At 53.0% G+C, this 27,280-nt stretch overlaps 2 protein-coding genes across 5 annotated transcripts; both read left to right on the forward strand.

The window, feature by feature from the left end:
- The first annotated feature begins 755 nt into the window (after positions 1 to 755).
- ZNF775 (zinc finger protein 775) lies at positions 756 to 8,532 on the forward strand. 2 transcript variants are annotated; one of them, XM_083467010.1, is made up of 4 exons: positions 756 to 859; positions 4,517 to 4,610; positions 5,063 to 6,770; positions 8,346 to 8,532. In XM_083467010.1, the coding sequence occupies exons 2-3, from the start codon at positions 4,529 to 4,531 to the stop codon at positions 6,745 to 6,747; spliced, it is 1,767 nt and encodes a 588-aa protein (XP_083323136.1). In that variant the 5' UTR covers positions 756 to 859; positions 4,517 to 4,528; the 3' UTR covers positions 6,748 to 6,770; positions 8,346 to 8,532. The 2 variants fall into 2 exon arrangements, with proteins under 2 accessions (XP_083323136.1, XP_083323135.1); XM_083467009.1 differs by having other exon boundaries at positions 5,063 to 8,532.
- A 9,809-nt stretch (positions 8,533 to 18,341) lies between these two features.
- On the forward strand, positions 18,342 to 25,938 carry LOC310689438 (uncharacterized protein). 3 transcript variants are annotated; one of them, XM_083467151.1, is made up of 2 exons: positions 18,342 to 18,746; positions 21,694 to 25,938. In XM_083467151.1, the coding sequence occupies exons 1-2, from the start codon at positions 18,491 to 18,493 to the stop codon at positions 22,599 to 22,601; spliced, it is 1,164 nt and encodes a 387-aa protein (XP_083323277.1). In that variant the 5' UTR covers positions 18,342 to 18,490; the 3' UTR covers positions 22,602 to 25,938. The 3 variants fall into 3 exon arrangements, with proteins under 3 accessions (XP_083323277.1, XP_083323279.1, XP_083323278.1); XM_083467153.1 differs by having other exon boundaries at positions 18,343 to 18,572; XM_083467152.1 differs by having other exon boundaries at positions 18,344 to 18,579; positions 21,698 to 25,938.
- Positions 25,939 to 27,280: the final 1,342 nt, after the last annotated feature.

Raw genomic sequence — 27,280 nt, forward strand, 5'->3', positions numbered from 1 at the left:
TATGCCTGGCATAAAACATACAAACATTTGCAAATATATTTTTAAAGCTCATTTTAAAATGCAGGCCTTGATCTGATGCCTCACCATTGCTCTGACCATTGGTCATGCTGGCTGGGGACGATGGGGATTTTAGTCCCACAACACCTGGGGCAACAGGGTTCAAGGACGCAGGCGTGCAGGCAGCATTGTGGGGGTTTCTAAACAAAGGTCGGGGGCGCCTGTCAGGGATTCCTTAGTTGTGATTCCAGCATTGCAGCGGGTCGGACTAGATGACCCTTGAGGGTCCCAACTTCACAATTCTATTTTAAAAAGTTATTAAATATAATATTTAAAGTTATTAAAAGTTATTTTTAAAAAGTTATTAAAAATAATAACATCTATCTATCTATCTATCTATCTATCTATCTATCTATCTATCTATCTATCTATCTATCTATCTATCTATCTATCTATCCATCCATCACACCTTTTCTTTTCGCGATTGTGCTCCTCCTATTCAGTTTCACTTTCCGCTGGACGCGCAGGGGTTAAGCCTTGACCTGCGGAGGAGGGGGAGGAGCGAGCTGCACCAGCCCCCTTCCTATTGGCCCACCCTTTCTCCAATGGCGCCGGCCCGGCTGTGCGCCGCAGCCAATCGCAGGCGCCGCCTCCTGCTCCCTGCGCGCCGGCGTCCTTTCTCTCTCGCTTCTGCCGTCTGCGCGAAGTCCCACCCTCCGGAGGGATGAGATTGGCAGGCGCTGCGCCCAATCATTGCACCGGAGCTGCTTAAGGTGGCATTGCCTTCTCTTCGGCCAGTGCAAACAGAGGAGCCAGCTGGCTGCAAAAGGCGGGGATTACCTTGCAGAGCCCAAGTCACCAGGTAGGAGCATTTTTTGGAGGGGTTGGCATGCTCAGCGCTGCAGATCCACTGGATCCCAGCAGGATCCCGGGATCTGTTGGGAGGGATCCAAGGAGAACCCCCCCGGAGCCTTTTGCTGGCTGCCTGGAGGGAGCCTGCCATGCCAAGCGGGTCCTCTCGGCCTTTGGCTCCCGGGTCCTCCGGCGACTTCCTTTGGTTGGGGCATTTGCAGATTCGTAGCAGCTGCCAGATCCAAGAGGGGCAGCCTCCATCTCCGGGCTCAGCTGGCACCGATGAGTGTGGGCTGCCTGCCTGTGCAGGAGGCGGAGGAGGTCGTGCCCAGCTGGCAGCAGCCTACAGAGTCAGACCGTATGGGTCCTCCTAGCTCAGGGCCGCCTCCTCTGACCCGCAGCATTTCAGGCAGGGGAGTCTACACCCCCCCCCGCCAAACCTGGACATACTACAGGAATTCGAACTCAGAACCTTCTGCATGCTGAGCAACTGCTACCACCAAACTTCCCTAATAAGAATATAAGGATATAATATAATATAGGAAGCAGCCTTATGCAGAGCCATATCATTCCTCTGCCGAGTTCAGTATTGTCAGCACTGACTGGCAGCAGCGCCGGAGCTTCATGCAGGATGCTGTGTATCTGCCACAAACAAAAAAAGGCCCTGCCCAAAGCAGATTGTCCTTAGATCTGGGAAACAGTGGAGGTCTCCTCTTGCTTGCGCTGTCAACTTTTCTGGCCCAGGTCTTCACTTGCTCTGACAGCCATTAATTCAGCCGCTCAAGCCATTCCTTCCCCTTGTTTCTTCTCCGCAGTGGTGGAGAAAAAAGTCTCGCTCCTTGTGGCTGCCCCAGGGGGATTCTGAGCTGGGCTACCAAGAGTCTATATGGGAATGAAGTCTTGGGTCCAGATTAAGGGAAGTCACATCCCCGCTCTCTTCTGCCTTGACCGGCCCCACCTGGAGTCCTGTGTCTCGTTCTGGGTACCACAGTTTAAGGATGATTTGGACAAGCTGGGAGATGTGCAGAGGAGGGAGACCAATATGATCAAGACTTAAGAGGAATGTTTGAAGGAGCTGGGGATGTTTATATTAAATGGCCTCCGTCCTGTGCACCTGAAGGAGCATCTCCACCCCCATTGTTCAGCCTGGACACTGAGGTCCAGCGCTGAGGGCCTTCTGGTGGTTCCCTCCCTGCGAGAAGTGAGGTTACAGGGAACCAGGCAGAGGGCCTTCTCGGTGGTGGCACCCGCCCTGTGGAACGCCCTCTCTTCAGATGTGAAGGAAATAAGCAGCTATCTTATCTTTAAAAGACATCTGAAGGCAGCCCTGTTTAGTATTTTTAGTATTTAATGCTGTTTTGTTTTTTGTATATAATGCTGTATTGTTTTTAACACTCGATTGGGAACCGCCCAGAGTGGCTGCGGAAACTCAGCCAGATGGGTGGGGTATAAATAATAAATTATTATTATTATTATTATTATTATTATTATTATTATCTTGTAAGAGGAGACGGAGAGGAGATATGAGAGCCAGCTTCCAATATCTGAAGGGCTGTGGCATGGAAAATGTAGCAAGCTTGTTTTCTCCTGCTCCAGAGGGTAGGATTCGAACTCATGGAGGTTTCTAAGCAGAGCTTGGATGGCCATCTGTCATGGATGCTTTAGGTGAGATTCCTATATGACAGGGGGGTTGGACTAGATGACCCCCAGGGCCCCTTACAAAATAATAATAATAATAATTAATTTATTATTTATACCCTGGCCATCTGGCTGGGTTTCCCCAGCCACTCTGGGCGGCTCCCAACAAAGTATTAAAATACAGTGGTCTGTTACACATTGTATATGATTATATGATGCATATTTTGCCTGTGGTTGTAGAGGTAGCTCACAGGGGTTGCCACTTCCCCTCCCTAGACAGAGGCACTGTGACTTCAGACAGCTGCAGGACAAGGAAGACTCGAACAGGTGGAGGTTTCTCCATGGTGGGGGGACGTCCACCTGTCGTGCTTGACAGCTGGCCAGATTTTATTTTAGTTTATCTTGCTGCCTTGGTCACTTGCAGAGGGTGCAGAAATGGCTGTCGTTTTGCCAGCATTGGGCACTAAGGTCCACAAAGGGTCTCTCCAGCTACAATTCCTGGCCCAGAGGTGGTTGCTGGACCTTTAATTTTATATATATATAAATAATGATTCCATTTTTATCAATGTAGCCCAAATAACAAAATAGAACTTTATGGGATAAACACATGAAAACCAAACCACAACCAAGCCGGGGCCGTTATGGGATGTTACATTCACAAGAAGAAGTTATAAAGCTGGTTACCTGGATATTTGCCATGAGATGCAGACAGGTGAGTGGCAGATACCGTCATAGGAAATGAGAGAGAACAAGAGATGGGGCACACCTGACATAAAAACATGAAACTTTAAAAGCGATCTTTAGAGACATAAGGAGCACCAAGAAGAAAAGGCTCTATATTACACCAGGAAAAGAAATTCAACCAATTTGATGTTACTTATTCCAAATTTCTTGAGAGATTTGTGGAAGAGAAAATGCATTTTCCTTCCTTCAGTTAAATCCCACCAAAGAGAGACAAAAGAGGTTACCTTTGTTTTGCCTTTCAAAAAAATAGGTGTACCACCAGGTAAGTTTTTCATGTAATGCAATTTTCCATATCTTATTCCACCATTAATGAGCTGTTGAGATCAGGCAATGTTTTCTATCTTTGGATAATCAAGAGACTCCTGTTCCTTTAACATTAGGATCGTAAGGAAAGGAACTGAAACTAAAACTGTTAAACATATCTATGGTGTGGCTGCAATGGGAGCACTGGGCTCGGTTCTGGTTGCCTCGCCTCAAAAATGATGTTATAGAGTTGTGAAAGTGTTCAGGAAAGGGCAGAGAAATAGATCGAGGGGATGGAGCGACTCTCCGATGAGGAAAGGGCGCAGCGTTTGGTTTGAGTTTAGGGAAAAGGTGAGGAAGAGTCGACATACTAGAAGTTTGTAAAATTACTCCTGGCAAGGAGAAAGTGGATAGAGAAAAGAGAGGGGGAAGGATGTCGATTTTTGAAATGTCAGATTGATTGTAAAACTAATGAAATGTATAAATTTGAAAAGTATAAATAAAAAACTAAAAAAGAAAAGTTGTTCTCCCTCTCTCATAACGCTAGAACTCATGGACATACAGTGGAGGTGAATGTTGGAAGATTCAGAATGTAGAAAAGGAAGGACTTATTCATGCACTGCATTGTTAAACTGTGGAACTCCTTGCCACAGGGAGCTATGATGGCCACCTGCCTGGATAGCTTTGGTGGAGTCTCCTCCTTTGGAGGTCTTTAAGCAGAGGCTTGACAACCATATGTCAGGAGTGCTCTGATGGTGTTTCCTGCTTGGCAGGGGGTTGGACTCGATGGCCCTTGGGGTCTCTTCCAACTCTAGGATTCTATTATTCTATGGAAAGAGGATTGGACAAGTTCATGGGGGAGAATTTGTTATGAGAGCTGACGTGGTCCATCCGATGAACAGGCCTATATTTAACGTCCTCTTCCTCACTGTACTTTGCCATTCTGGTTCTTACGACGTTCTGCGGTTGCTTCTCCCGAGCTCGCAAGAGACGGTGGGCTGCCTCTTCCTCCCAAATTAATGGCTGTTCCTACGTTTTCCAGGCTTCCCAGAGGATGGAGGAGAGGAGAGAGAACGGTGGGCTCCTGCGTGAGAGAGATTCTGGAGAAAACGAAGCGTCCCGGAACGTCAGCTCAGGTTTGTGTTGTCCTCCGAGATGTGGGGAGCCCCCATGCCCAGCGGGGAGGCAAGTTACCCATTTTAATTGGGGTCACGCTCCCTCTGAAGGAGCAAGTCCATAGCTTGGAGGGTCTCCTGGGTACACCTCTGTCTCTGGAAACCCAAGTACTGCTTTTGGGGGGACAGGAGGCGGGTGGGTGTGGGGGACTCCCTGGTCCTGAATGGGGTAACTGTGCCCCTGAAGGACCAGGTGCGCAGCCTGGGAGTCATTTTGGACTCACAGCTGTCCATGGAGGCGCAGGTCAGTTCTGTGTCCAGGGCAGCTGTTTCCCAGCTCCATCTGGTACGCAGGAATGAGACCCTCCCTTTTCTAATTATTCCTTTTTATTTATTTATTTTTATTATTTTTTTATTCCTTCGAAATGACAACCACCAACCTCTGGCTCTGTTATTTCCCTTTTGTCTTCCAGAAGTCCTCTGCACGACCAGATATACTGAAGAGGGAAGTTGTCCAGAAGAAGAGGCCAAGAAACCAAACGGAACCAGTGACAGGAAGCGGGCAGTGAAAGGCGCCATTTTCCAGTGCGCCAGCCGGAGAAGGAGTTTCCCTCGATGGCACAGACTGGCCATGAGGAACCAGAAGATGCCCCCAGCGGAGGAGGAGGAAGAAGACGACCCCAACTCCGGAGGAAGCAGGGGCTTGCGCACCTATGGCGCAGGAAGAGCGGACTTGGCGGGTGAAGAGCTGCGCAGCGCCGTCCGAGTTGGGGAGGGCAAAGCGACCCAGAGAACGGGTGCCGCGGAGGGAGACTTCACCTGCGGGGAGTGTGGGAAAGGCTTTGCCTGGCGGTCATCGCTGAACACCCACCAGCGCACCCACACCGGGGAGAAGCCCTTCGGGTGCCAGGCGTGCGGGAGACGCTTCAGCCAGAGGTCCAACCTGTTGTGCCACCTGTGCCACCACACTGGGGAGCGGCCCTTCCAGTGCGCCAGGTGCGAGCGTCGCTTCCGCCAGAAGCAGCACCTCGCCAAGCACCAGCGGACCCACTTCCGGGCGCGGCCAAGCCCAAGCGCCTGCCCCGAGTGCCAGCGGAGCTTCAGCAACAAGGCGGTTCTGCGCCTCCACCGCCGGGTCCACGCCCGCCAGCGCCGGCTGGTTTTCCAGGAGCTGAAGGAGGCCTACCGGGAGACGGTGGCGAGGCAGCGGGAGGAGGTGCGGGCTGGCCTGAGCTGGGCGCCAGCGCGGCCCACGGGGCGCCGTCGGGGGGTGAAGAAGTTCATCTGCAGTGAGTGTGGCAAAGGCTTCACCTGGTGGTCGTCGCTGAGCATCCACCAGCGCATCCACACAGGCGAGAAGCCCTTCCCGTGCTCCCAGTGCGGGAAGAGCTTCACCCAGAAGCCCAACCTCCTGCGCCACCTCCGGTACCACAGCGGCGAGAGGCCTCACGCCTGCGCCGAGTGCGGCAAAGGCTTCACCCAGAAGCAGCACCTGCTGAAGCACCAGCGGACCCACGCGGCGGAGAAGGGTTTCCAGTGTCACGCCTGCGGGCAGACCTTCCCCACCAAGGGGAGCCTCACGGGGCACCAGAGGGCCGGCCACGAGGGATCCGAGGCCCCGGCGGAGCGGGGCGCGGGGCGCTTTGCTCTGGGACACCCGGAGAGCTTGGAGGCGGTGGTGGAATCGCTGATGGCCGGCGGGCAGGGCCTTTTCCGCTCCGCTGAGGTCTCTGGGCCGCAGGGCGACGACGGGCAGCCGGTCCTGATTGTGGAGCCGGGGACTCGGCCGCTGGCTCTCTCGCAGACGAAGAAGGGGGTCTTCTGGAAGCCTGAGCTCCCCAAGCCCCCCACCCCGGAACAGAAGCAGTACATCTGCAACGAGTGCGGGAAAGGCTTCGTGTCGTGGTCGGCTCTCACCATCCACTGCCGGATCCACACCGGCGAGAGGCCTTACCAGTGCGGCGAGTGCGGGAAGCGCTTCAGCCAGAAGCCCAACCTGGTCCGGCACCAGCGCTACCACACGGGGGAGAAGCCCTACCCCTGCGCCGAGTGCGGGAAGCGCTTTGTCCAAAAGCACCACCTCACTAAGCACCAGCGGGTGCACAGGAAGGGCGCCCCACAAGGGCCGGCACCCGCTCTGAAGGTGGAGGCGCGATAGGGACCGCCGGCTCGGGGGGGATCGTTGCCAAAACTTGCTTTTCTTGCAGGCCAGGACAAAGAGGGTGCGTGTGTGTGTGTTTGTGTGTGTCCCGTCTGTCCGTCCGTCCGTCTGTTCTGCTCAACTGTAATCTTCTCCTTTGCATTTGTGCTTTGCAAGAGTGGGATCTTGTTGCAGGATCTGCTGCACCACAAGGGTCAGCAAACTTTATCAGCAGGGGGCCGGTCCACCGTCCCTCAGACCTTGTGGGGGGCCGGACTATATTTTTTTGGGGGGAAATTCCTATGCCTCACAAATAACCCAGAGATGCATTTTAAATAAAAGCACACATTCTCCTCTTGTGAAAACACCAGGCAGGCCCCACAAATAACCTAGAGATGCATTTTAAATAAAAGGACACATTCTATTAATGTAAAAACAAACTGATTCCCGGACCATCCGCGGGCCGGATTGAGAAGGCGATTGGGCCAGATCTGGCCCCTGGACCTTAGTTTGCCTACCCATGCTGTGTTGGGATACTGAGTCTGGGTAAAGGGCAACAACATGGACTCAGCTGCTGCTCTTTTGCAAGTTTCCCCACCCCAGACTTAGGTCAAGAGCATGTCCTTTGCATAGGGGCTCCCAAATAGTAGTCGCAACATTAAGCAGCCTGGGAGTCGTCCGAAAGATTTGGACTACAACTCCCATCAGCTTCCAGGTGTGTTGAGCTGTGCCAGTTAATGGGAGTTGTACTCCCACACATCTGGAGGGTGGCCGTTCGTGGTTGGAGCAAAGGAGAAGCATTGTATGAGGATGGGCAGGGCCTTCCTGGTGTTGGGCCCTGACGGGACCTCAGGGGTTGCCCTGTCTGCCTGATGCAGAATGGATATGGTATTGCTCAGTGTCCTTTGCTGGGTGGTCGGAACAGGTCAAAAGAAGTTTCCTGGCTGATGTGTGAGGTGTGGACTTATTTCCTGGTGAGCTTGTCCGCATATCCCTGAACTTACCTGAAGTATGGAGGGGACAGCCACCTCAGACCAGGCACCAGGGCACTGCATGTGACCAACCAGGGCACCACGTGTGACCAACCACGTTGAATATAGCTCACCAGGGGCTGGGTGGGTAACCTCTTCTTTTCCGTTTTTCTGCCTCTGTGAAAACAAGGTGCTTGTCGAATGTGTTGTGATCCATCATGGCTGGGCTACATCCAGTGTAGCACAGCCTTCAGCAACCTGGTGCCCTCTGAGGTATCTTGGACTACAACTCCCATCAGCCCCCAGCCAGCACAGCATGATGGGAGTTGTAGTCCAAAGCATTTAGTAGGGAACCAAGCGGGAAAAGACAGCAAGGCTGTTAAAAGTTCCTTTTTAAAACTTGCCTCTTGCATCCTTTCCGCATCCAGCAAAAGTTTGGAGGTGGCTCATGACCTGGCGCTCCTAGTTTCTAACAGACTCCAAACTTTTCCCGGCTCCTCTCATCGCCGACCCCACGGAGACCCCCTTCCAGAAGGAAGCAAGGTTTCTTCCGAACCTTAGGGCAGAGTCTTCGGTGCCCATCGAGCGTTAAATTTCTAAAGATTGGAAAGAAATCTTAACAACTTGCTCGTTTCAGACCCGCAGAGAGAGGACCGACGTTCTTCCAAAGGGCAGATCCACTCCTGCTCATTCAGACACAACCCCTTCATTCTGTCATGTGTGAATCCGTGCCTCAAGTGCATTTACTGCAGGGAGACCATCGGTCACTTGAGAGCGGGGCCTTTCCTGGGGGGGGGGTGTGGAGATTCCATTAAAACATCTGTGAAATGTGCCTCTGTTTTTCCTGCTGCTTTTACGCCCCCCCCCCCCGATCTCTGAGAGCTGAGAGACCCCCGGGGTTCTGAGCCCAAGGTTCAGTTTCCTTGGAAGGTCAGCAGAGACAGCGATGTCTTCAGGGTATATGGTTTTATTTACACATATATACAACCTGAGCATAGGACGCAGGTGATTTTGCTTCTCTGTCAGTCGCGGGTGTGCCAGATTACACCTCCCATCATCATTTAGCAGCGAGGTTAGACTTTGCAGAGGGTTGGACTAGATGCCCCTTGGGGGTCCCAACTGCCATTCTATGATTCCGCCCCTATGCTTGCTGAGGCTGATGGGAGTTGTAGTTCAGCGGTGACTGGAGGGCCCAAGTCTACCCGCTCTTGCTTTGGGGAGCAGGGAAAGTGCAGCACATTTTAAAAAACATCTGAAGGCAGCTCTGTTTAGGGAAGTTTTTAATGTTTGATGATTTATCGCTTCCTCCTCCTCTTCCTCCTCCTCCTCCTTCTTCTTCTTCTTCTTCTTCTTCTTCTTCTTCTTCTTCTTCTTCTTCTTCTTCTTCTTCTTCTGTTGGGAGCTGCCCAGAGTGGCTGGGGAAACCCAGCCAGATAGGCGGGGTATAAGTAAATAATAATAATAATAATAATAATAATAATAATAATAAAATATACACCTTCCCAGAGGTCTTCCATCTCATCTATAATCCCTTGTCATTTGGGCCCTTCCAAGCTGCATAGACCAAAAAACACACCTTGATTTTCCTTTTCAAAATACCTCTGAAGTCTCCCTGATTGTGGGCGACTGTGCGGAGACATGGCTTGGGCTGGCATGCAAGGACGATGGTCTGGATTCTCCCCCCGATTGGCATGTCCAAAGGCCAACCCCGCAGGCGTGGTATTGGGGCTCCCGCCTTCTGTGATCGTGGCCGCCACTTCCTGGAACAGATCCGCAAGGGTGGGGCATCTGCTGCCCGCTGACGCCAGAGAGCGGCTGGGGAGGCCACAGGCAGGACTGACATTTAGGATCCACATTAATAAGACTAGATCGGGGTTTCTCAAATGTGGGTCTCCGGCTGTTTTGGGACTACAGTTCCCATCGTCCCTGACCCACTTTGCCCTGCTAGCTAGGGATGGTGGGAGTTGGAGTCCCAAAACAGCCAGGGACCCAAGTTTGGGAAACTCTGGACTAGATTCAGGATTGGTGGGGAGCTGAGCCACAACCTTGGCTTTCTAGGGCCACATTTGCACCATGAATCTAGATTGATTGATTATTGCATTTATAGGCCACCGTTTTTCTCCAAGGAACTCAACATGGTCCACACGGTTCTCCGTGTCCTCATTTAACAGCCCTGCAAGGGAGGCCAGAGGTTGAGAGGGAGTGGCTGGCCCCTAAAGTCACACCCAGCGAGCATTCTGGCCAAGTGGGGATTCGTACCCGGGTCTCTCCCAGGTCACAGCCTGGCACTCTAGCCACTACACCACCCTGCCTCTCAAATAGACACTTATTTACTGAACAAAATGAAAAACCTGCCTCATTGGAATAAAACCCTGAAAGCAGTTAGCGGGCAGGTAGCCGGGGAGGGAGGGAAGAGAGAAACATAAAAAATTATCTGCAAAATATTTTTAAAGTAAGTGATTGAGATGATTGCAATCAACTGGAAGACCAGGCATAGGCAAACTCGGCCCTCCAGCTGTTTTGGGACTACAGTTCCCATCATCGCTGGCCACTGGTCCTGTTAGCTAGGGATGATGGGAGTTGTAGTCCCAAAACAGCTGGAGGGCCAAGTTTGCCTGTGCCTGTGTAGGACAAAGAGGGGGTTTAAAAAAAATAAATGTCAAGAGGTAGTAAACCCTGCTTGTGGGCACATGCACTAAACCCTGTCTGTGGTGCCCACCCCTTTACCCCAAATGATGAGACAAGAGACCAGAGCATGGGTTCAAATTGGCCACAACTTGATTGAGCTTAGACATGGGAAACTTGGCACAGGCCTTGGCAGGCAACCCTCTCAGCCCGTCTGGCTGAGGATATGCAGGCAGATGAGGCCCAGTGAGAGGGGACTGCAAAGCGCAAACTCACATAGCATGTCCTTCCTCCGACCTCGTCCCGGGAGTTTGACCTACATGCCGCCGCTCTAGGGCCAAGGACTCCCAGTTTTTGCCCTTTAACGGGCCCTGCAAGCACCACCACATGGGGAGGGAGCATGAATGCACCCCCCCCCGACTTGATGATAGACTAAAGGATACCTTGCCAAGGCCTAAAAACCGCCAAAGTTGTGACAAAATGCTACGGGGAAGGCGAAACCTGCCAATGCAGGGAAAATTCCTTCCCTGTTCTGAATACAGCAACCATCTTAGGACTGCAGCAGCACCCGCTGACCTGAAATGCAAAATATTAGCCTGTAAGGAAAGAATCATTAACTTGAAGACTGCTGACCTAGGATGAAATTATGGAGGCAAGAAATTATTAATTGGAGGGAGGGTGGGTGATCCTGGAAGGAAGAACAGCAAAAGAGGCTTGAGCAATGGAGTCAGCCTCTTTTCTTTTAGGCCCACCCACCAAGCCCCCCCCCCCCCGGCCGTCCATTGACCTCCCTGGCCGAGGGCGTGTCAAAGGCCGGCTCAAGCAGGTAGGTGGCACCCGCCCAGGTGAGCCCCGCTCGGTGCTGCAAACCCCGCCCACCTGTGGGGAAGGGAGGGTGGATAATAACTTCTGCAGGACAAACACAGTCTTTCAAAACCTGCATTGCATATGCTAATGGATGGCATCCTTCACATATTTTAATAAGTCCTCGTTTGCAGCAAGGACTTAATAAATCAGTGTCGTTTATAAATCTGTGTGAAGAGCCCTGGGCCTTTGCTCTGGCCTCGAAGGCCAGTTGCAAATTCTGAGTGTAAATCGGTTGGCAAGCAAGTCGGCTCTGCCTGAGAGCCGCCGCTGCAGTCCCTGGATCCCGGCGGATGAGGGATCCAGGCCCCACGAAATGGAGGAAGGTGAGCAGAAAGAGGAGGAGGAGGAATCACCTGGTGGGGTATCAGATCCTTTTCCCTGTGGGATTCCCAGCATAGGAGAGAGTCCTGGAGGTGGACAAATAACCCTCCAGCCGGTAACCAGGCCAGAATGATTGTTCTGCTGGGCCCTCCACCCTCGGAGGCAGCAAACGCTTCTGGGTACCAGTTTCTGGAAGCCACAGGTGGGGAAAGATGCTCTGGTGCTCGGATCTTATTTACAGGTTTCCTGTAATGGCACCTGGTCAGTCACTGTGAAAAGAGGATGCTGTACTCAATGGGCCATTGATCCAAGAGGTTTTTCATAGAATCGTAGAGTTGGAAGGGACCCCCCAGGGTCATCTAGTCCAACCCTCTTCAAGGCAGGAATATGCAGCTGCCCCATATGGGGATCGAACCTGCAACCTTGGCCTTCTCAGCACAGCACTCCAACCAACGGAGCTATCAGGCTCAAGTCTCACATTCTTATGGGCTGAAGGGTAAGGCCAACACTGCTTCTCTGGGTGGGAGTGGGCATCACTGCAGGGGCAGGGGCAACGGGGGCCAGGGAAGACCCCGCTGGCTCCTTCCTGACCTATAATGGCTTTAGGAGAAGGGCTGTGGCTCAGGGAAGGAGCATCGGCAGTTCCTGGCTCCCCCCCCTTTCTATTTATTTAATTAATTTTATTGTTACAGCAAGAAAAGAAGAAAGAAAAAACACAAATACCAAATTACACACAGGAATAACCATAGAGACATACCGGTAATTTTCTTAACAAACGATAAAACATAAATTGGTCTTAACACTAAAGACCCCACCTCCCGTCTATTCCATATTTCGATTTCATATTACTTATTGCCAATACACACTTCTATCATAATTAAACTTTATCTTAATATGTCTTAATTCTTATATCTACCTTGCAACTATTACTGAAGTTCCTCGAACGCTGCAACAGAGTTTAAACTACGATATTTATGTTTCAAATATTCTTCAAAAACCTTCGACCCCCAGTGGCACCTCCCTTGAAGTCCAGTCATGGTCGGAGGTACAAAAGGAGGCTGGCTGGCTACCCAGGAAGCAGGGCCAAGCTGTTGATCTTTATTGGTCTCCTGCAACAGAAGAAGCTCTTTTATTTTTATGCTTTTTAAATATGCAGCCGCTGGGAGAGATCATCAGGGGGTTTGGGCTGGGTGTCCATCAATATGCGGATGATACCCTCTCTTTCAACTCAGAACCAGTGAAGGCGGTGAAGGTCCTGTGTGAGTGTCTGGAGGCGGTTAGAGGATGGATGGCGGCTAATGGATTGAGATTGAATCCTGACAAGACAGAAGTACTGTTTTTGGGGGACAGGGGGCAGGCAGGTAGGGGGAACTCTCTGGTCCTGAATGGGGTAATTGTGCCCCTGAAGGACCAGCTGTGCAGCCTGGGAGTCATTTTGGACTCACAGCTGTCCATGGAGGCGCAGGTCAGTTCTGTGTCCAGGGCGGCTGCCTGCCAGCTCCATCTGGTATGCAGGATGAGACCCTACCTGCCCGCAGACTGTCTCTCCAGAGTGGTGCATGCTCTGGTTATCTCCCACTTGGACTACTGCAATGCACTCTATGTGGGGCTACCTTTGAAGGTGACCCAGAAACTACAACTAATCCAGAATGCGCTTGCCAAGACCACATAACAATGGTCCTGAAAGACCTACATTGGCTCCCAGTACGTTTCCGAGCACAATTCAAAGTGTTGGTGCTGACCTTTAAAGCCCTAAACGGCCTCAAAGGCCCAGTAGACCTGAAGGAGCGTCTCCACCCCCATCATTCTGCCCAGACACTGAGGTCCAGCACCGAGGGCCTTCTGGCGGTTCCCTCACTGCAAGAAGCCAAGTTACAGGGAAACAGGCAGAGGGCCTTCTCGGTAGTGGCTCCCGCCCTGTGGAATGCCCTCCCATCAGATGTCAAAGAGAACAACAATTACCAGACTTTTAGAAGACATCTGAAGGCAGCCCTGTTTAGGGAAGCTTTTAATGTTTGATTCTATTTTTAATATTCTGCTGGGAACCGTCCAGATGGGCGGGGTATAAGTAATAATTTATTATTTTTATTTATTTCTGCCTTGCAGTGGGTCGGTCTAGATGACCCTAGGGGGTCCCTTCCAGCTCTGCGATTCTATGATCCTCTCCAGAATCTTCCATTCAGCTCCACTGGATGTGCATGAGCTCTAGTGCAATGAGAAAGGGAGAGAAACCTTTTCTCGTTTCTCTCGTTTCTCGCCTCATTTTTTAAACTCCCGAAATGTCCCAGCCTTTCTTCACTGGGGAGCTGCTCCTTATTCCTCTGGCTTGCCCTTTCCTGCACATTTTTAATCTCCACCGTTTATTTTCGCCCGCCAGTGTGTTTCCAGCCCAGATCTCCTGTTGCCACAAGGCCAGGCAGGCTCAGGCATTGCCTTCCTTGCCTTCCTCTTTCCCACGGCTGTATCCCAAAACTGCTGAAGGGCAACAGGTTGGCCAACGCTGCCTCCGTGAGAATCCCAATTAGTAGGGAATTAAGAAAACCTTGTGAAATATCGGCAGCCGGTCTCTTGGGAACAACTCATCTCAACGCAGCGTTGGCTGCCAACCTGAGCAGCGCGGAAAAGGGCTTGGACCAATGCACGAAGCCCAATGAGGCAGGTGCACAGTTAAACTGCGGAACTCCCTCCCACAGGATTAGGCAAATTCATGGAGGAGGAGAGGGCTGCCGATGGCTACTCGCTACGATGGCTCTGCCCTGCTTCCACGGTCAGAGGCAGCAATGTTTTTGAATCGCAGTTGCTGGAAACCACGGGAAGGGGAGGGTGCTGCTCTTGCGCTCGAATCCTGCTCACGGGTTTCGTACGGGCGTCTGTTTGGCCACTGTGAGAACAGGATTCTGGACAAGATGCTCCCATTGGCCTGATCCTGCACGCTCTCCTTACACACCAATCTCTGAACGGTGGAAGATTCCAGGGGTTCCATGCACTCCCCCACGGTTTGTGTTTCCCAGTACGTTTCCGAGCACAATTCGAAGTGTTGGTGCTGACCTTTAAAGCCCTAAACGGCCTCGGTCCAGTATACCTGAAGGAGCGTCTCCACCCCCATCATTCTGCCCAGACGCTGAGGTCCAGCACCGAGGGCCTTCTGGCGGTTCCCTCATTGCGAGAAGTGAGGCTACAGGGAACCAGACAGAGGGCCTTCTCAGTAGTGGCGCCCGCCCTGTGGAACGCCCTCCCATCAGATGTCAAAGAGAACAACAACTACCAGACTTTTGGAAGACATCTGAAGGCAGCCCTGTTTAGGGAAGCTTTTAATGTTTGATGTATCACAGTATTTTAATATTCTTTTGGAAGCCACCCAGAGTGGCTGGGGAAGCCCAGCCAGATGGGCGGGGTATAAATAAATTATTATTATTATTATTATTATTATTATTATTATTATTATTATTATTATTATTTTGGGAACGAGGGATAGGGGAGAATGTGGTGTTTCTAAGATTTATAGTATACGTATATACACAACCTGAGCCTACGATGGAGGGGTTCACAGAATTAACACCCCAAGGCGGCCTTGCTTCTCCCATGGCCACAGCCTTGGAAATCAGCAGAAATCAGGCATGGCTTTTTCTCTGCCTTTCCGGCCTCCAGCTTCTAGCTCACAGTTCAACTCTCAACTCTTCCCTTCTCACCCCTTGCCTTTTCCTGTAAGACCTATTACAGTCGTTAAGAGTCGTCAACAGGCTCATCTCAGCTATCTGCCAATCTCCCATTCCCACCACCCTTCTGAGTAATACCCCTCCCCACCTTCTCACTATATAGAAGGATCTGGCAACTTCTGTTTCAGTGTATCTGAAGAAGTGTGCATGCACACGAAAGCTCATACCAAGAACTAACTTAGTTGGTCTTTAAGGTGCTACAGGAAGGAATTTTTATTTTGACTATGGCAGACCAACACGGCTACCTATCTGTAACTCTTCCCTTTTGTCTTTCTAACTAACCCAGAAAGGGAGCCCACCTGTTTGCCCTCTGGCACAGAGCTGCACCCTTTGTTTCCTTAAGGACTTAAGGACTTCGAAGGCCACTAGCAGCCTGGCCTGGCCATCCCAGCAACTGGATCCAGGAAGGAGAAGGGGAAGTGTTTGGCATTCCTGTCTCGAGAGACAATGGAGTGTGCCTCCAGGGGTGAAGTCAGATTGCTGCATTAGCAGCCCGGAGGTGACCTCTAAGGGGTGCAGGCCTGGCCAGTGTGCCTGGGGGTCCTGGGCTGCCCAGACAACAAGACCCCCCTCTTGGCCTCGCTGATGGGGTCCAAAGGAAAGCAGAGCAAGACGTTTGGCACTGGCTTGGCTGCAGAAGTTACCGGAAGGAGGCGTACAAGGCACCGTCCCACCATCTTGGGAGTCCAGATTTATGTATGGTTTACTCTTTTCTCCTCTCCTAAAGATGTCCCACAAGGCAGCAGAGGTTTCTCCTTCTCCTAGTTGGGCTCCCTTCCCTCTACACAGGCATGGCCAAACTCGGCCCTCCAGATGTTCTGGGACTACAACTCCCATCATCCCTAGTTAACAGGACCAGTGGTCAGGGGTGATGGGAATTGTTGTCCCAAAACATCTGGAGGGGCAAGATTGGCCATGCCCACGTCTACAACAAGTGCAGAAACCGCCTTCTTGACTGTTGAACCCATGCTTGGTCTCGTCCATGCCGTCCGCCGGAGTCTGTCTTCACAGACAGGGAAAGCCCCTAACTCACTGAGGCTTTGAGACCCCTTGGCTACCCTCACTTGGTCTAGCCCTGGCATAGGCCAACTCGGCCCTCCAGATGTTTTGAGACTACAACTCCCATTATCCTTCACCAGTGGTCCTGTTAGCTAGGGATGATGGGAGTTGTAGTCCCAAAACATCTGGAGGGCCGAGTTGGCCTATGCCTGGTCTAGCCAGCCAGTCGAAGCCATTCCTGGGATGGGTCCTGTCTCATGCACAGAGCATCTGGGAGCCACAGGTGGGAGGTGGGAGTGAAGGTTGGGGACCAAACCATCCCAGAAGGGGCATGACCCAGAGGTACGACCCCTCCCCTACCACCCCATTCAGCCTAATCCCCCCCCCCCGAAAATCAAAGAATTCTAGAATCCTAGAGCTGGAAGGGACCCCATGAGTCATCTAGTCCAACCCCCGTACAATGCAGGCATCTCAGCTAAAGCACCCATGACAGATGGCCCCCCACCCACTCAGAGGTAACCCCGGGGGCCAGTCTCTGCCCTTCTCTCGGCCCCACCGACCTCACGGTGTCCTTGTGGGAATTCAAGGAGGAGTAGGGAGAAGCAGATAAGCCACAGCGAGGGGAACAGTGAGGAATAAATGCAACAAACAGGCAGACAAAGACTTTATTTTGTCTGTCCGGAGAAGGAGCGAGGTCGTTGGCGAAATGCTGCTGGGAGATGCTGTTTCTCCTCTGCTTCTTGCACCCCCCTGAGCGAAGCGCCCAGTCCTTCTCCCGCTTGCCAAGGCCACCCTCCCCAGAGCCAAGGCTCACGTGACGGCGCTGCACCCTGGCAGAGCCTGCAGATGGCAGGGAGGGGGGGGCGGTGTGCCGAATCTGCTCCCTTGTGTCAAGGACAAGGACAAAACACTTCGCCTAGTCGCACACAGGGAGGTTTCCGCTCGGATTTGAAGCCTTAAACAAAACACAGGCTTCGTTGGGGAGGAAGCAGCTGTAACCCAAGGCCACCCAGCTTCGTGGCCAGCTGGGGATTCGAACCCTGGTCCCTGCCACGTCCTAGCCCAACACTCCAACCCAGGGATAGGCAACCGAAGGCCTGTGGGCCGGATCCAGCCCAATCACCTTCTCAATCCAGCCCACAGATGGTCTAGGAATCAGCATGTTTTTACATGAGTAGAATGTGTCTTTATACCGTATTTTTCGCTCTATAGGGCACACCCAGCTGTTGTTGTTTTTTTTTGGGGGGGGGAACTCCCACGGGCGCCGAAGGTTTGCTGATAGATGCCCAAGCCCGGGGTGCGCAGCGCTGCACTCCCCGGGCTTCGGGCTGCTATCCGCAAGCCTTCGGAGCCTGGCAGACCCTCCTGCCGCACTCCGAAGGCTTGCGGAGAGCTTCCTGATGCCTGGAGAGCGAGAGGGGTCGGTGCACACAGACCCCTCTTGCTCTCCAGGCTTCAGCGAAAGCCTGCATTCGCCCCATAGGACGCACACACATTTCCCCTTCATTTTGGGAGGGGGGAAAGTGTGCCCTATAGAGTGAAAAATACGATATTTAAATGCATCTCTGGGTTATTTGTGGGGCATAGGAATTTGTTCCTTCCTCCCCAAATATAGTCCAGCCCCCCACAAGGTCTGAGGGACAGTGGCCTGGCCCACGGCTGAAAAAAGGTTGCTGACCCCTGCTCTAACCCTTACCCCACACTGCCTGACTCTGACTTGCAGATCGCTTCATCCTACAAAGTCTCAATCGGGCACTGCAGCCCGGTGGGATAGACATTTGGGGTGCCCCTTCCAAGGCTACAATCCTATGGCCTTGTGTGGCATTGAGGACACCCCCAGTTCCAGGGGGGGGGGCTCTTGGGCCATAACTCAGTGGTGGAGCCTTGCAAGCAGAATCTCCTGGTAGGCTACACCAGTGGTCTGACTTGATGCAAAGCCTTAATCGCTCAACCCTTTATTCGGGATCATGAGGACTAGAATATTTAGGGGACTGGGGCAGAGCTGACGGCCCAACCCTTGGCGAGCCACTGCTGCCGCTGCAGGTCAGTGTGGCACCACTGAGCTCTATTGGCACCGCGGCGGGCCAGGCTGGCGTCGGGCATCTCGGCGCGCTCCTCCGGGCGCAGCGCAGCAGAGGAAAGCGGCGCGGGGAGGGCAGAGCTCTTGCCAGGAGCCGCCGCGGCTTCTCCTGCAGCTGCAGGAAGTGGCACCTCCCCGAGGCTGCGGTTGCAGTTGCTGCTGCTGCCGCCTGCCTGCCTGGGATGTCTTGCAAGCAACCTCGCGCGGCGGGGCCGTTGCTGGGAGAAGCCGAGGAGGAGCGCGGAGCTGCCGCTGCTGCAAAAGGTACGTGGTTGCAGCAAATCAAAGGCGAGCGGGCGAGGAAGGGAGGCAGCGCCGGCCCTCCCCTCCCCTGCGGGCCGGATCCTGCCTGCAGTGCCTCGTGCAAAGCGGAGGAGCAGCAGCGGCGGCCGATGCGGGGGATCGGGACGGCCGGAGAGGAGCAGCAGCCCGGGCACGGTGAGGCATCGCTGGGGGGGGGAGTGGGGGGCACGGAGGGGTCGCCCCCTCTTTCCTCTCTCACCCCTTTGCACCCAATCTCCCCCCCTCCTCGCAGCTGCCGTGTGAACGGACCGTGGGGGAGGCGATCCGGAGCGAGCCTATTTTTTTTCGGGGGGGGGTGTTGGATAGAAGCAGAGGGACCCCCCCCCCCCGTTTTCCTCTTCCCAGGCTGCCTCCCCTCCTCCTCCTCCTCCTCCCTTTCTTCCTTTCGGGCCTGGGCTGCCTCCGCTCCGGGCGCACGTGGCCGGCCGGCGACGCTTCCTCCCCTTCCCCGCGGCCCGCGCCTCGCTGCAATCCGGCCCCGCGGGCGCTCCGGCCTCCGCCCAGTCTCCAGCCTCGCGCGGAGGACGGCAGCAGCGGGCGCCTCTGCCACCGGCTCCCCGGGCGACCCTGGCCCTGGCAAGGGGCTCTTTTGCTCCGCGTTGGGCGCGCCGGAGAGGGGTCCCCAATTCCCCCCGATTTTGCAAATCAATCAATCAATCAGAACTCGGGGGGCGGATTTGTTTCTTGCACGGTGTGCATTTGGGCACCCCCCTTTTTTGGTGGTGCATCTGCAACTGGCAAGCAGGATCCGCTGTGCAACGCCTTGGAGAAGGCGCAAGGTCGGCAGGAATCTTCCACAGCCCCCCTTGCAAAACCCCCCAAAAGCCCCCAAGGCTGCAGGCCCCACGGAGGCCTGGCTGCAAATCCAGCCGCACAGGTAGAGCTGCCCAGCTGCATTCTGGGACTTGCAGTTTCTTCTCCCCCCTCCCCGGAGTTAAGGTGAGGCTGTGATTTGGCTGACGTCATCACACTCTTATTTCCCCCCCTCTTGGGAAAAAGGAAGGAGGACAGGTTGTGTGGAAGGTGGAGGAGTCTTGTCTGGGCAGGTGTGTGTGTGTGCATAAATATCTAAAAATAAAACCATTATTTCTTTTAAGGAGGGAGCTTTGGCGCTCTCTGACTCTGAGCTGGTTCGGCAAAAGCCCTGCGGCTTTTGGTACAATTTTCCCTGCAGGCAGCGCCCTCCCTGCAAGGTCTGCCTTCTGCCCGGGGAAAAGGAGCGTTGACCAAGCCTCGGGGGCCGGGGGGTGGGGTGGGGGCCAGGGGTCCCTTGAAGGTGCAGCTGCTGGGATTTAGGAAGCTGACGCCTTGTGCCGAGTCAGACCACGTGGGTCTCCCTGGCTGAGTGTTGCATGCTCTGACTGGCAGAAGCTCTCGGAGTCTTTTGGAATGTGTGTGTTCCTGGCACTAAGTGGAGATGCGGTGTGTGTGATGAAACAAGCTTGTTTTCTCCTGATCCAGAGGCTAGGACCTAGCCAGGCATCCTGCAACTGGCCTCCTTTGCATTCGACATTATCCTGTTTACTTTGCCCCCCGAAATCCAGGTTTTGGGTGAGCTGGGAAAATGTGGGCTGGGGTGGGCCTGGGGTGGGCCTGCGACCCCTGACCACGCCTGGAGAGGTTTTGTCAGCTGCCGGTCCCTTTCGGCTCTTTTGGACTGGAGCTCTGCAGCACCACCGATACACACTGAAGAAGTGCGCATTCACACGAAAGCTTAGACCCAGAACAAACTTAGTTGGTCTGTAAGGTGCTACTGGACAATCTTTTTTATTTTTTTATTTATTTCGACTGCGTCAGACCAACACGGCTACCTACCTGAATCTACCATTCTATGATTCATTGGAGGTTTTGAAACAGAAGTTGGCTGTGTGCCAGGGAAACTTCACCTGCGATTCCTGCATTTCAGGGGGTTGGGCTAGATGTCCCTGGGGGGACCCCTTCCAGCCCCACCATTCTCTGAAACTATTCTGCTGTGCTCATGTTTCATAACTGCCTTGACGCCTGCATTATTGTAGCTTTTTCCCCCCTGGTGCCTTTTCTCATACTTTTAAAACATCAATAAAAATCATATGGTGAGGGGAGAGAGACTTTCTGTTCTTCACCAGGCAATAGTTTTCCCAACCCTTTTGCCCCCACCTTCTAGCCCTGAGAGCCTTTTCCAGGCCATGACTTTAGGAACAGCAGAAGCAGCTGCAAAGAGAGGAGCTCACAGATGTTTTTTTTTAAAAAAACCACAATTTTCTGTGTCTTTGCTTCTCAATTTGTATTGTGTTATTTTATGCACTGAGACTTGCTGTTTTTATTGATTACAGCATGGAAATTATTGGAATCGTTAAGAGTGAATTTCTGTTTAAATATTATTTGCAGATGTTTAAGTTTATTGTGTACTATTCTACTCTTAATTGACTATTGAATATTATTTTATTTGACATAAGCTGCTTTTTTTAAAGTTATGTGTTTTATTACTTTTTGTATCAGGCCAGATTGTTATAAGGCGTGTGATCATTGTTGTTTCTGCAGCTTGTGAACCGCCTTGCGTGTAATACAGTGGCCCCTCGGTTCTTGAACGGAATCCGTTCCGGAAGCCCATTTGGCCTCTAAAACGCTCGAAAACTGAGCTTCTTGCACTCAGTGGAAGCCGCGTCGCACGTTCGCGTTCCAAAAAATGTTTGAAAATGGAAGCATTTACTTTTAGATATTCAGCGTTTGAGAACAGAAACATACGACAACAGAGGCGCTTGGGAACTGAGGTACCACTGTACATTGGTACCTCGGGTTAAGTACTTAATTCGTTCTGGAGGTCCGTTCTTAACCTGAAACTGTTTTTAACCTGAAGCACCACTTTAGCTAATGGGGCCTCCCGCTGCCGCCACGCGATTTCTGTTCTCATCCTGAAGCAAAGTTCTTAACCCGAGGTAATATTTCTGGGGTAGCGGAGTCTGTAACCTGAAGCGTATGTAACCCGAGGTACCACTGTGCTAGAGAAAGGTGGCATGCAGATTAAAAGTGAAATGAAATATGGGAAGAAATTAAAATGAAATAACTTCCTTGTGCTTCCCCTCTTTCTTCTCTCTGCCTCCAGAAAGCGAGGGCCCCATGGAGGGAGACAAGGAGCCACCTGCCCGGGGCCACCAGGCTTCCCCGCCGGAGGGTGACAGCCCCTTCCCGTTCCCCGCCTGGGAGGAGGGCTCTGGCGACGAGAACGCCCTGGTCATCCACAGCCAGGTGGAGGAGGAGGAGCACAAATGCGCGGCGTGTGGCGAGAGCTTCCCACACCCGCTGAGCCTCTTGCGCCACCAGAAGCAGCAGCACGCGGGCGAGCGAGCCTTCGTGTGCCCCGAGTGCGGGCGCGGCTTCACCCTCAAGCACAACCTCATCATCCACCAGAGGATCCACACCGGAGAGAAGCCCTTCGGCTGCGGCGTTTGCGGCAAGCGCTTCAGCCTCAAGCAGAACCTCCTGACCCACCAGAGGGTGCACGGCGGTGGCGCAGAGGGGGCCCCCTCCTGCCCCGTCTGCGGGAAGACCTTCCGGGAACAGCGCCTGCTCCTCGCCCACCGCCAGAAAGGCGGCTGCGGGCCCCCTGCCCAGGAGAAGCCGGGGGCACCCTCCCCGCCGCGCATGCACACCCGGGGGAGGCCCCGCGCGCCGAGCGAGGAGGGCGATGTGCAGAGGCCGTTGCGGGTCAAGCACCAGCAGAAGCCCCGCCAGAACGGGGCGGCCTTCCCCTGCCAGGAGTGCGGCGAAGCCTTCGGCCGCCGGAGCAGCCTGGCCGGCCACCGCAGGACCCACCACCAGGCCGAGAGGCCGCTGCCACCACAGGGCGAGGAGGGCCGGAGACGCCCCAAGGAGGCCCCCGCGAGCCCCGGCCGGAGGCTCCATGCAGGAGACGCCCCCTTCCAGTGCCTGACCTGCGGGAAGAACTTTGCGCAGAAGGGCCACCTGGCCGCGCACCGGAAGAGCCATTTGGGGCAGGAGGCGCTTGGCTGAGGGCGAGGCTGCTGCTCCGATGTGCCGCGCCTGGGCGGGGCGGTCGGAAGGGGAAGGGGGGCAGCCGCAGGGGGTCCTTGAAGCAGAAGGGCCTGTTTGGGATGTGGGAGCACGGAGGGGCTATGGGGACTTTGGGATAATGCCTGGGAAGGGGAGGTCAAGGGCCTCTCAACAGGGCAGCGTTTGCCCTGCCCAGGATATGGACCATAACCGCTCCAAGAACTTGGGATCCCATCAACCGGGGGCAGTGAAGCGTTGCTTGGGGACCCCTCTTCCCTTTCTGAAGCAAAAGCCCGTTCTCTACACATTGGCTGCGTTTCAAGCTTGGGTGTTCCCTGAACCTTCATGGGTGGGATTTTTCTCACGCCCTGCCATTGTTTGGTTTCCATTTTGGGCAGCGACGTTGTGCCCCTCTTAAGTTCCCGTTCTGAGCCATTGCGCCACGCAGCGTTACCTCCGCTCTGGGGTTTCCCAGCGTTTATGTTCTGCTTCCCGTTTTACAAGTACGGATGGCCAGGTTTATTTCCCCCCAACCCCGTTTGGTGGTTAATTCCTGCCCTCCCCTAAGATCCACGCAGCATGTCCAGCTACAGCCTTCCCTCTTCTTTTGGTCCCGCAGCAGAGTGACGAAGAGTCGTCTGGTTTGGGGGGCTGGGCGGGTCGAAATTGGTGCCAAAGATAGTCGACACAAACTCGGGGGTTGCCGAGGGAACAGAACGGGGGTACACGGAGTTTGTATTTGATTGCGGAGGATTTCGCCCCACTGTGCGTCTTCTTCCTGTGGATTTGAACCTGCAGCTCAGGGGAGAACCTTCTGTTGACAGCTGCGTCTTGCTGAACACATTGGAGGAAGGCGGAGCGATTGCACTATGTCCCGGAGAACCCACACATTTGCCAGAGAACCCGTAGAAGAGGGCGGGTGTGTTTTCCGGTTGTTGCTGGAAAACGTCTTTGGAGGAGAGAGGAATTCTGAAGAGCTGTAGCAACGTCCTCTTCTGAGCTTCTGGTTTCCAGAGCCTGATTTCCAGATCCACGGAAGGAAAAAACCATGTGGGAGTTTAGACTCTTTTTGGATAGCTTAATGTGGGAAAAAGAAGTGAATGTAAAAGTTGAATGTTTTGAAACCACTTAGGGGCCCTGAATTTTGGGGGTGGAAACTTCCATAAAACACTAGAGTGGCCTTCACTGAGGCTGTGTCCTCCGCATGCTTTGGGGCTCCCAGCCCCCCCCTCGGCCCCAGCAGGCCCAGATGTGATCCCAGAAGCCCCAGCATCACACATCTAGGGTTGCTGGGAGTCGAAAACATCTGGGTTGTGCGAGGGTGGCAAAAGCAAGCTCCGAAGATCTGATTGAGAAATGCGCCTGCTTCATGCTTTTGAGTTGTGGGAGGGGGGCGGTCTCTCATCCTTAAACCCTGTTTTGAGGGGGCTTCCCCGGCTGATCTCCCCTGACCAGGTTAGCACCCAGCAGCTGCAAAAGGGTCGTGCCACTGAGCTCTGTCCTTCCCTCCCTGTAATGGACTCTGTCTTCTACGGTGCAGATGTTCCCCTGCATTCAGTTTCTCTGTTACACAAGGCTTAACTTGAGCGTTCAACATGTTAACGTACGTTTCAAGCGTTTTTAAGCACTCCTGTTTCAAAGTATGCACGACGGGTGGAGATCTTTGTGGAAGTTGCACACCGCAGCAGTAGTCGGAAAGAAAAGAAAAGAAGTGCTATTTACCTCTGTGGAGATCTGCACATGGCATGTTACCGATCACTTAAAGAGTTTTGATCCAAAGTTTCAATCCAAAGCGCCGCACCAGACTTTGGCAACCTGGTGCCCTGCAAATGTGCTGGGCTCTGCCAACAGGGAGATGATGGGATTTGTACTCCCAACACACCTGGAGGGCAGCAGATTGGCAGCGGCCATGCCAAGCCATTGGGCACATTCTTGGTTTGGCTGAATGAGAAGCATTGCATGAGGATGGGCAGGGCCTTCCTGGTGTTGGGACCTGATGGGACCTCAGGGGTTGCCCTGTGTGCCTGATGCAAAACAGATATGGTATTGCTCAGTGTCCTTTGCTGGGTGGCCAGAACAGGTTAAAAGAGTTTTCCTAACTGATGTGTGAGATGAGAACCTATTTCAGGGGTGGGTCCTGGTGAACAGGGGAGCTTGTCCACATATCCACCAGGGAATATTTGTGTCCAAATATAACTCACTAGGTCCTTGGTAAACCCCTTTTTTGTGTGCTGTTTTTCTGCAACTGCAAAAAAGGTGGTGGTTGTCAAATGTCTTGTGCTCCATTATGGGTGGCCAGGGGTCTCCATTCAGCACAGCCTTCAGCAACCTGCTGTCCGCTGAGGTTTTTTTGGAACTACAACTCCCATCAGCCCCCAGCCAGCACAGCATGATGGGAGTTATAGTCCAAAACAAGCCCAGGAGTGTTACCATATTGCTGAAGGTTTCCTTTGCTGGCTCAGAAGATGGATGGGGCAAGGAAGCGGCCTTCCCTCTGCAGAGAGACATTTGGGAACTTCACGTGACCGGCCTCCCAAGATGGTCCCATCACAAGAAACTCCTGGTGGTTATACCGCTTATTCACGTACAGCAATCTGTGGAGTGCCTCTTCTTTCTCTAAAAGGCAAACGACAACATTGAAAAGGGGTTTTTGTTTTGTTTTTGTTGATGTGGCCTTTTGAGAACTGGCATGGCGATGTGGTTTTGCAAAAAAGAAGGATCATCATAATGTGCTGTGAAAATAAGCAATTTCCAACCCAGGTCAATTTTAAAAGTGTTGTCCTGCCTGGAGAAGGCAGGGATGGAAGTTGCCTTCAGGTTTTTCTCCCCAAACCTAAAAATTACTGGGGCAAGACATTCCTGGGAGATAGTCACTCAGGTTGAAACTTTGAGAGAAATGTCGAATCCAGTGTGTGTGTGTGTGTGTGCGTAAGTAAGAGAGAGAGAGAGAGAGACCCTTCCCCGCTTTTCCCTGACCCCTCTGCATCCTCTGCATAAGAACTCTATGTTGAACCTTTGTAGCTTTGCCTTCAGGGTCCCCTGGGAATATCCTTCCCCTCCTTCTGCGCCCTCTCCAGACACCCAGATGGCGACCACTTAGACGGGACGCGCACAGCATTAATGGTGGCTGGAGAGCAGAGATTCGCCCAGAGCAAGACCTCTCTGCCCCTCAAGGCAACGTGGATCACCTCCCCTGGGGTGGTTCTGGCCTGCGGTGAGAGCCAAGAGCTGCTTCTCCCCAGAAGACGCTTGATGCAGACCTCTAGTGCTTGGATGATGCACCTTATTCCCACAACTGCTTGATCCTCTTTGTTGAATAAAATTAAGTTTGCCTTTCCTTCGGCTGTGGTGATTTCTCTTAAATGAGCAGAAGGATCCCTGACTCCCTGACTCTTCACCGGTTGATGGTTCCTTGTCATCTTTCTCAACTCATCCATGCCATAATATTGGTAGCAGTAAAAATAACAGTTATATTACTTGTACCTCATCCATCTAACTGGGTATCCCCAGCCCCTCTGGGCGGCTCCCAACAGATTAAAAACAGAATAAAACATCAAACATTTAAAAATTCCCTAAACAGGGCTGGCTTCAGATGTCTTCTAAAAGTCATAGTTGTTTATTTCTTTGACATCTGATGGGAGGGCATTCCACAGGGTGGGCGCCACCACCAAGAGGGCCCTCTGCCTGGTTCCCTGTAACCTCACTTCTCAAAATGAGGGAACCGCCAGAAGGCCCTCGGAGCTGGACCTCAGTGTCTGGGCAAAACGATGGGGGTGGAGACGCTCCTTCAGGTATACTGGACCGAGGCCGTTTAGGGCTTGAAAGGTCAGCACCAACACTATGAATTGTGCCCAGAAACGTACTGGGAGCCAATGTAGGTCTTTCAGGACTGGTGTTAAATGGTCACTGCTGCTCCCAGTCCTCAGTCTAGCAGTGTAAATTTAAAGCGCTACAGTGCCACCGAACAGTCATGGCTTCTTCCCCCAAAGATTCTGTGTTGTTTGTTATGGGTACTGAGATTTGCAAGACGGTCCTTTATATTGTCCTCCCAGAGTGGGTTTAACAAATTCCTCTTTCCAGGGGGACTGGGAAATCCAGCCCAGGAAACCTGTGTGAGTTTGTCAAACAATATGCATGCGACAAGGCCCTATTCACACCATAAAGTGCTATGGTACCACTTTAAACTGTCACGGCTTTCCCCAAACAATTCTGGGAGCTGTAGTTTGTTAAGGGTGCTGGGAGTTAGGAAGTGCTAGAGCTCCTCACAGAGCTATAGCTCTCGGACTTTCCTGGGAAAGGTGATTTACTGTTAAACCTCTCTGGGAATTGTAGCTCTGCGAAGGGGTCTCTGGTCAACTCTGCACCCTACAGCTCCCAGGGTTCTTTGGGGGAAGCCAGGATTGGGAACTGTAGCACGTTGAGGGTGCCAAGAGTTGTTCGGAGGCCCACATTCCCCTCACAGAGGTACAGTTTGCAGGAGGTCTCGACAGTCAGCCCCTGTGAAGGGAGTGGGGGCAACACCCTGATCCTTCCTCCCATTGGTATCCGCATCTTAAGCTCATATTTCCGCGGATCAAAACAGTTTTATGGGTGTAAGGGACACGGTCATTGCCAGAATATCTCCTGCATGGTCCCCTTAGTGGTGGCACTTGGGGGACCCTGAGAAAGAAAACTGCCTG

The sequence above is a fragment of the Podarcis liolepis genome (assembly GCF_965112155.1).
Source record: "Podarcis liolepis genome assembly, chromosome: 12".
Classification (NCBI taxonomy): domain Eukaryota; kingdom Metazoa; phylum Chordata; class Lepidosauria; order Squamata; family Lacertidae; genus Podarcis; species Podarcis liolepis.

Coding starts and splice junctions, on each gene's coding strand:
- ZNF775 (XM_083467009.1), top strand. CDS start 4,529: ATGGAGGAGAGGAGAGAGAACGGTGGGCTCCTGCGTGAGAGAGATTCT. Junction 4,611..5,062: donor GTCCCGGAACGTCAGCTCAG/GTTTGTGTTGTC, acceptor TTTGTCTTCCAG/AAGTCCTCTGCACGACCAGA.
- LOC310689438 (XM_083467151.1), top strand. CDS start 18,491: ATGTCTTGCAAGCAACCTCGCGCGGCGGGGCCGTTGCTGGGAGAAGCC. Junction 18,747..21,693: donor GGAGCAGCAGCCCGGGCACG/GTGAGGCATCGC, acceptor CTCTGCCTCCAG/AAAGCGAGGGCCCCATGGAG.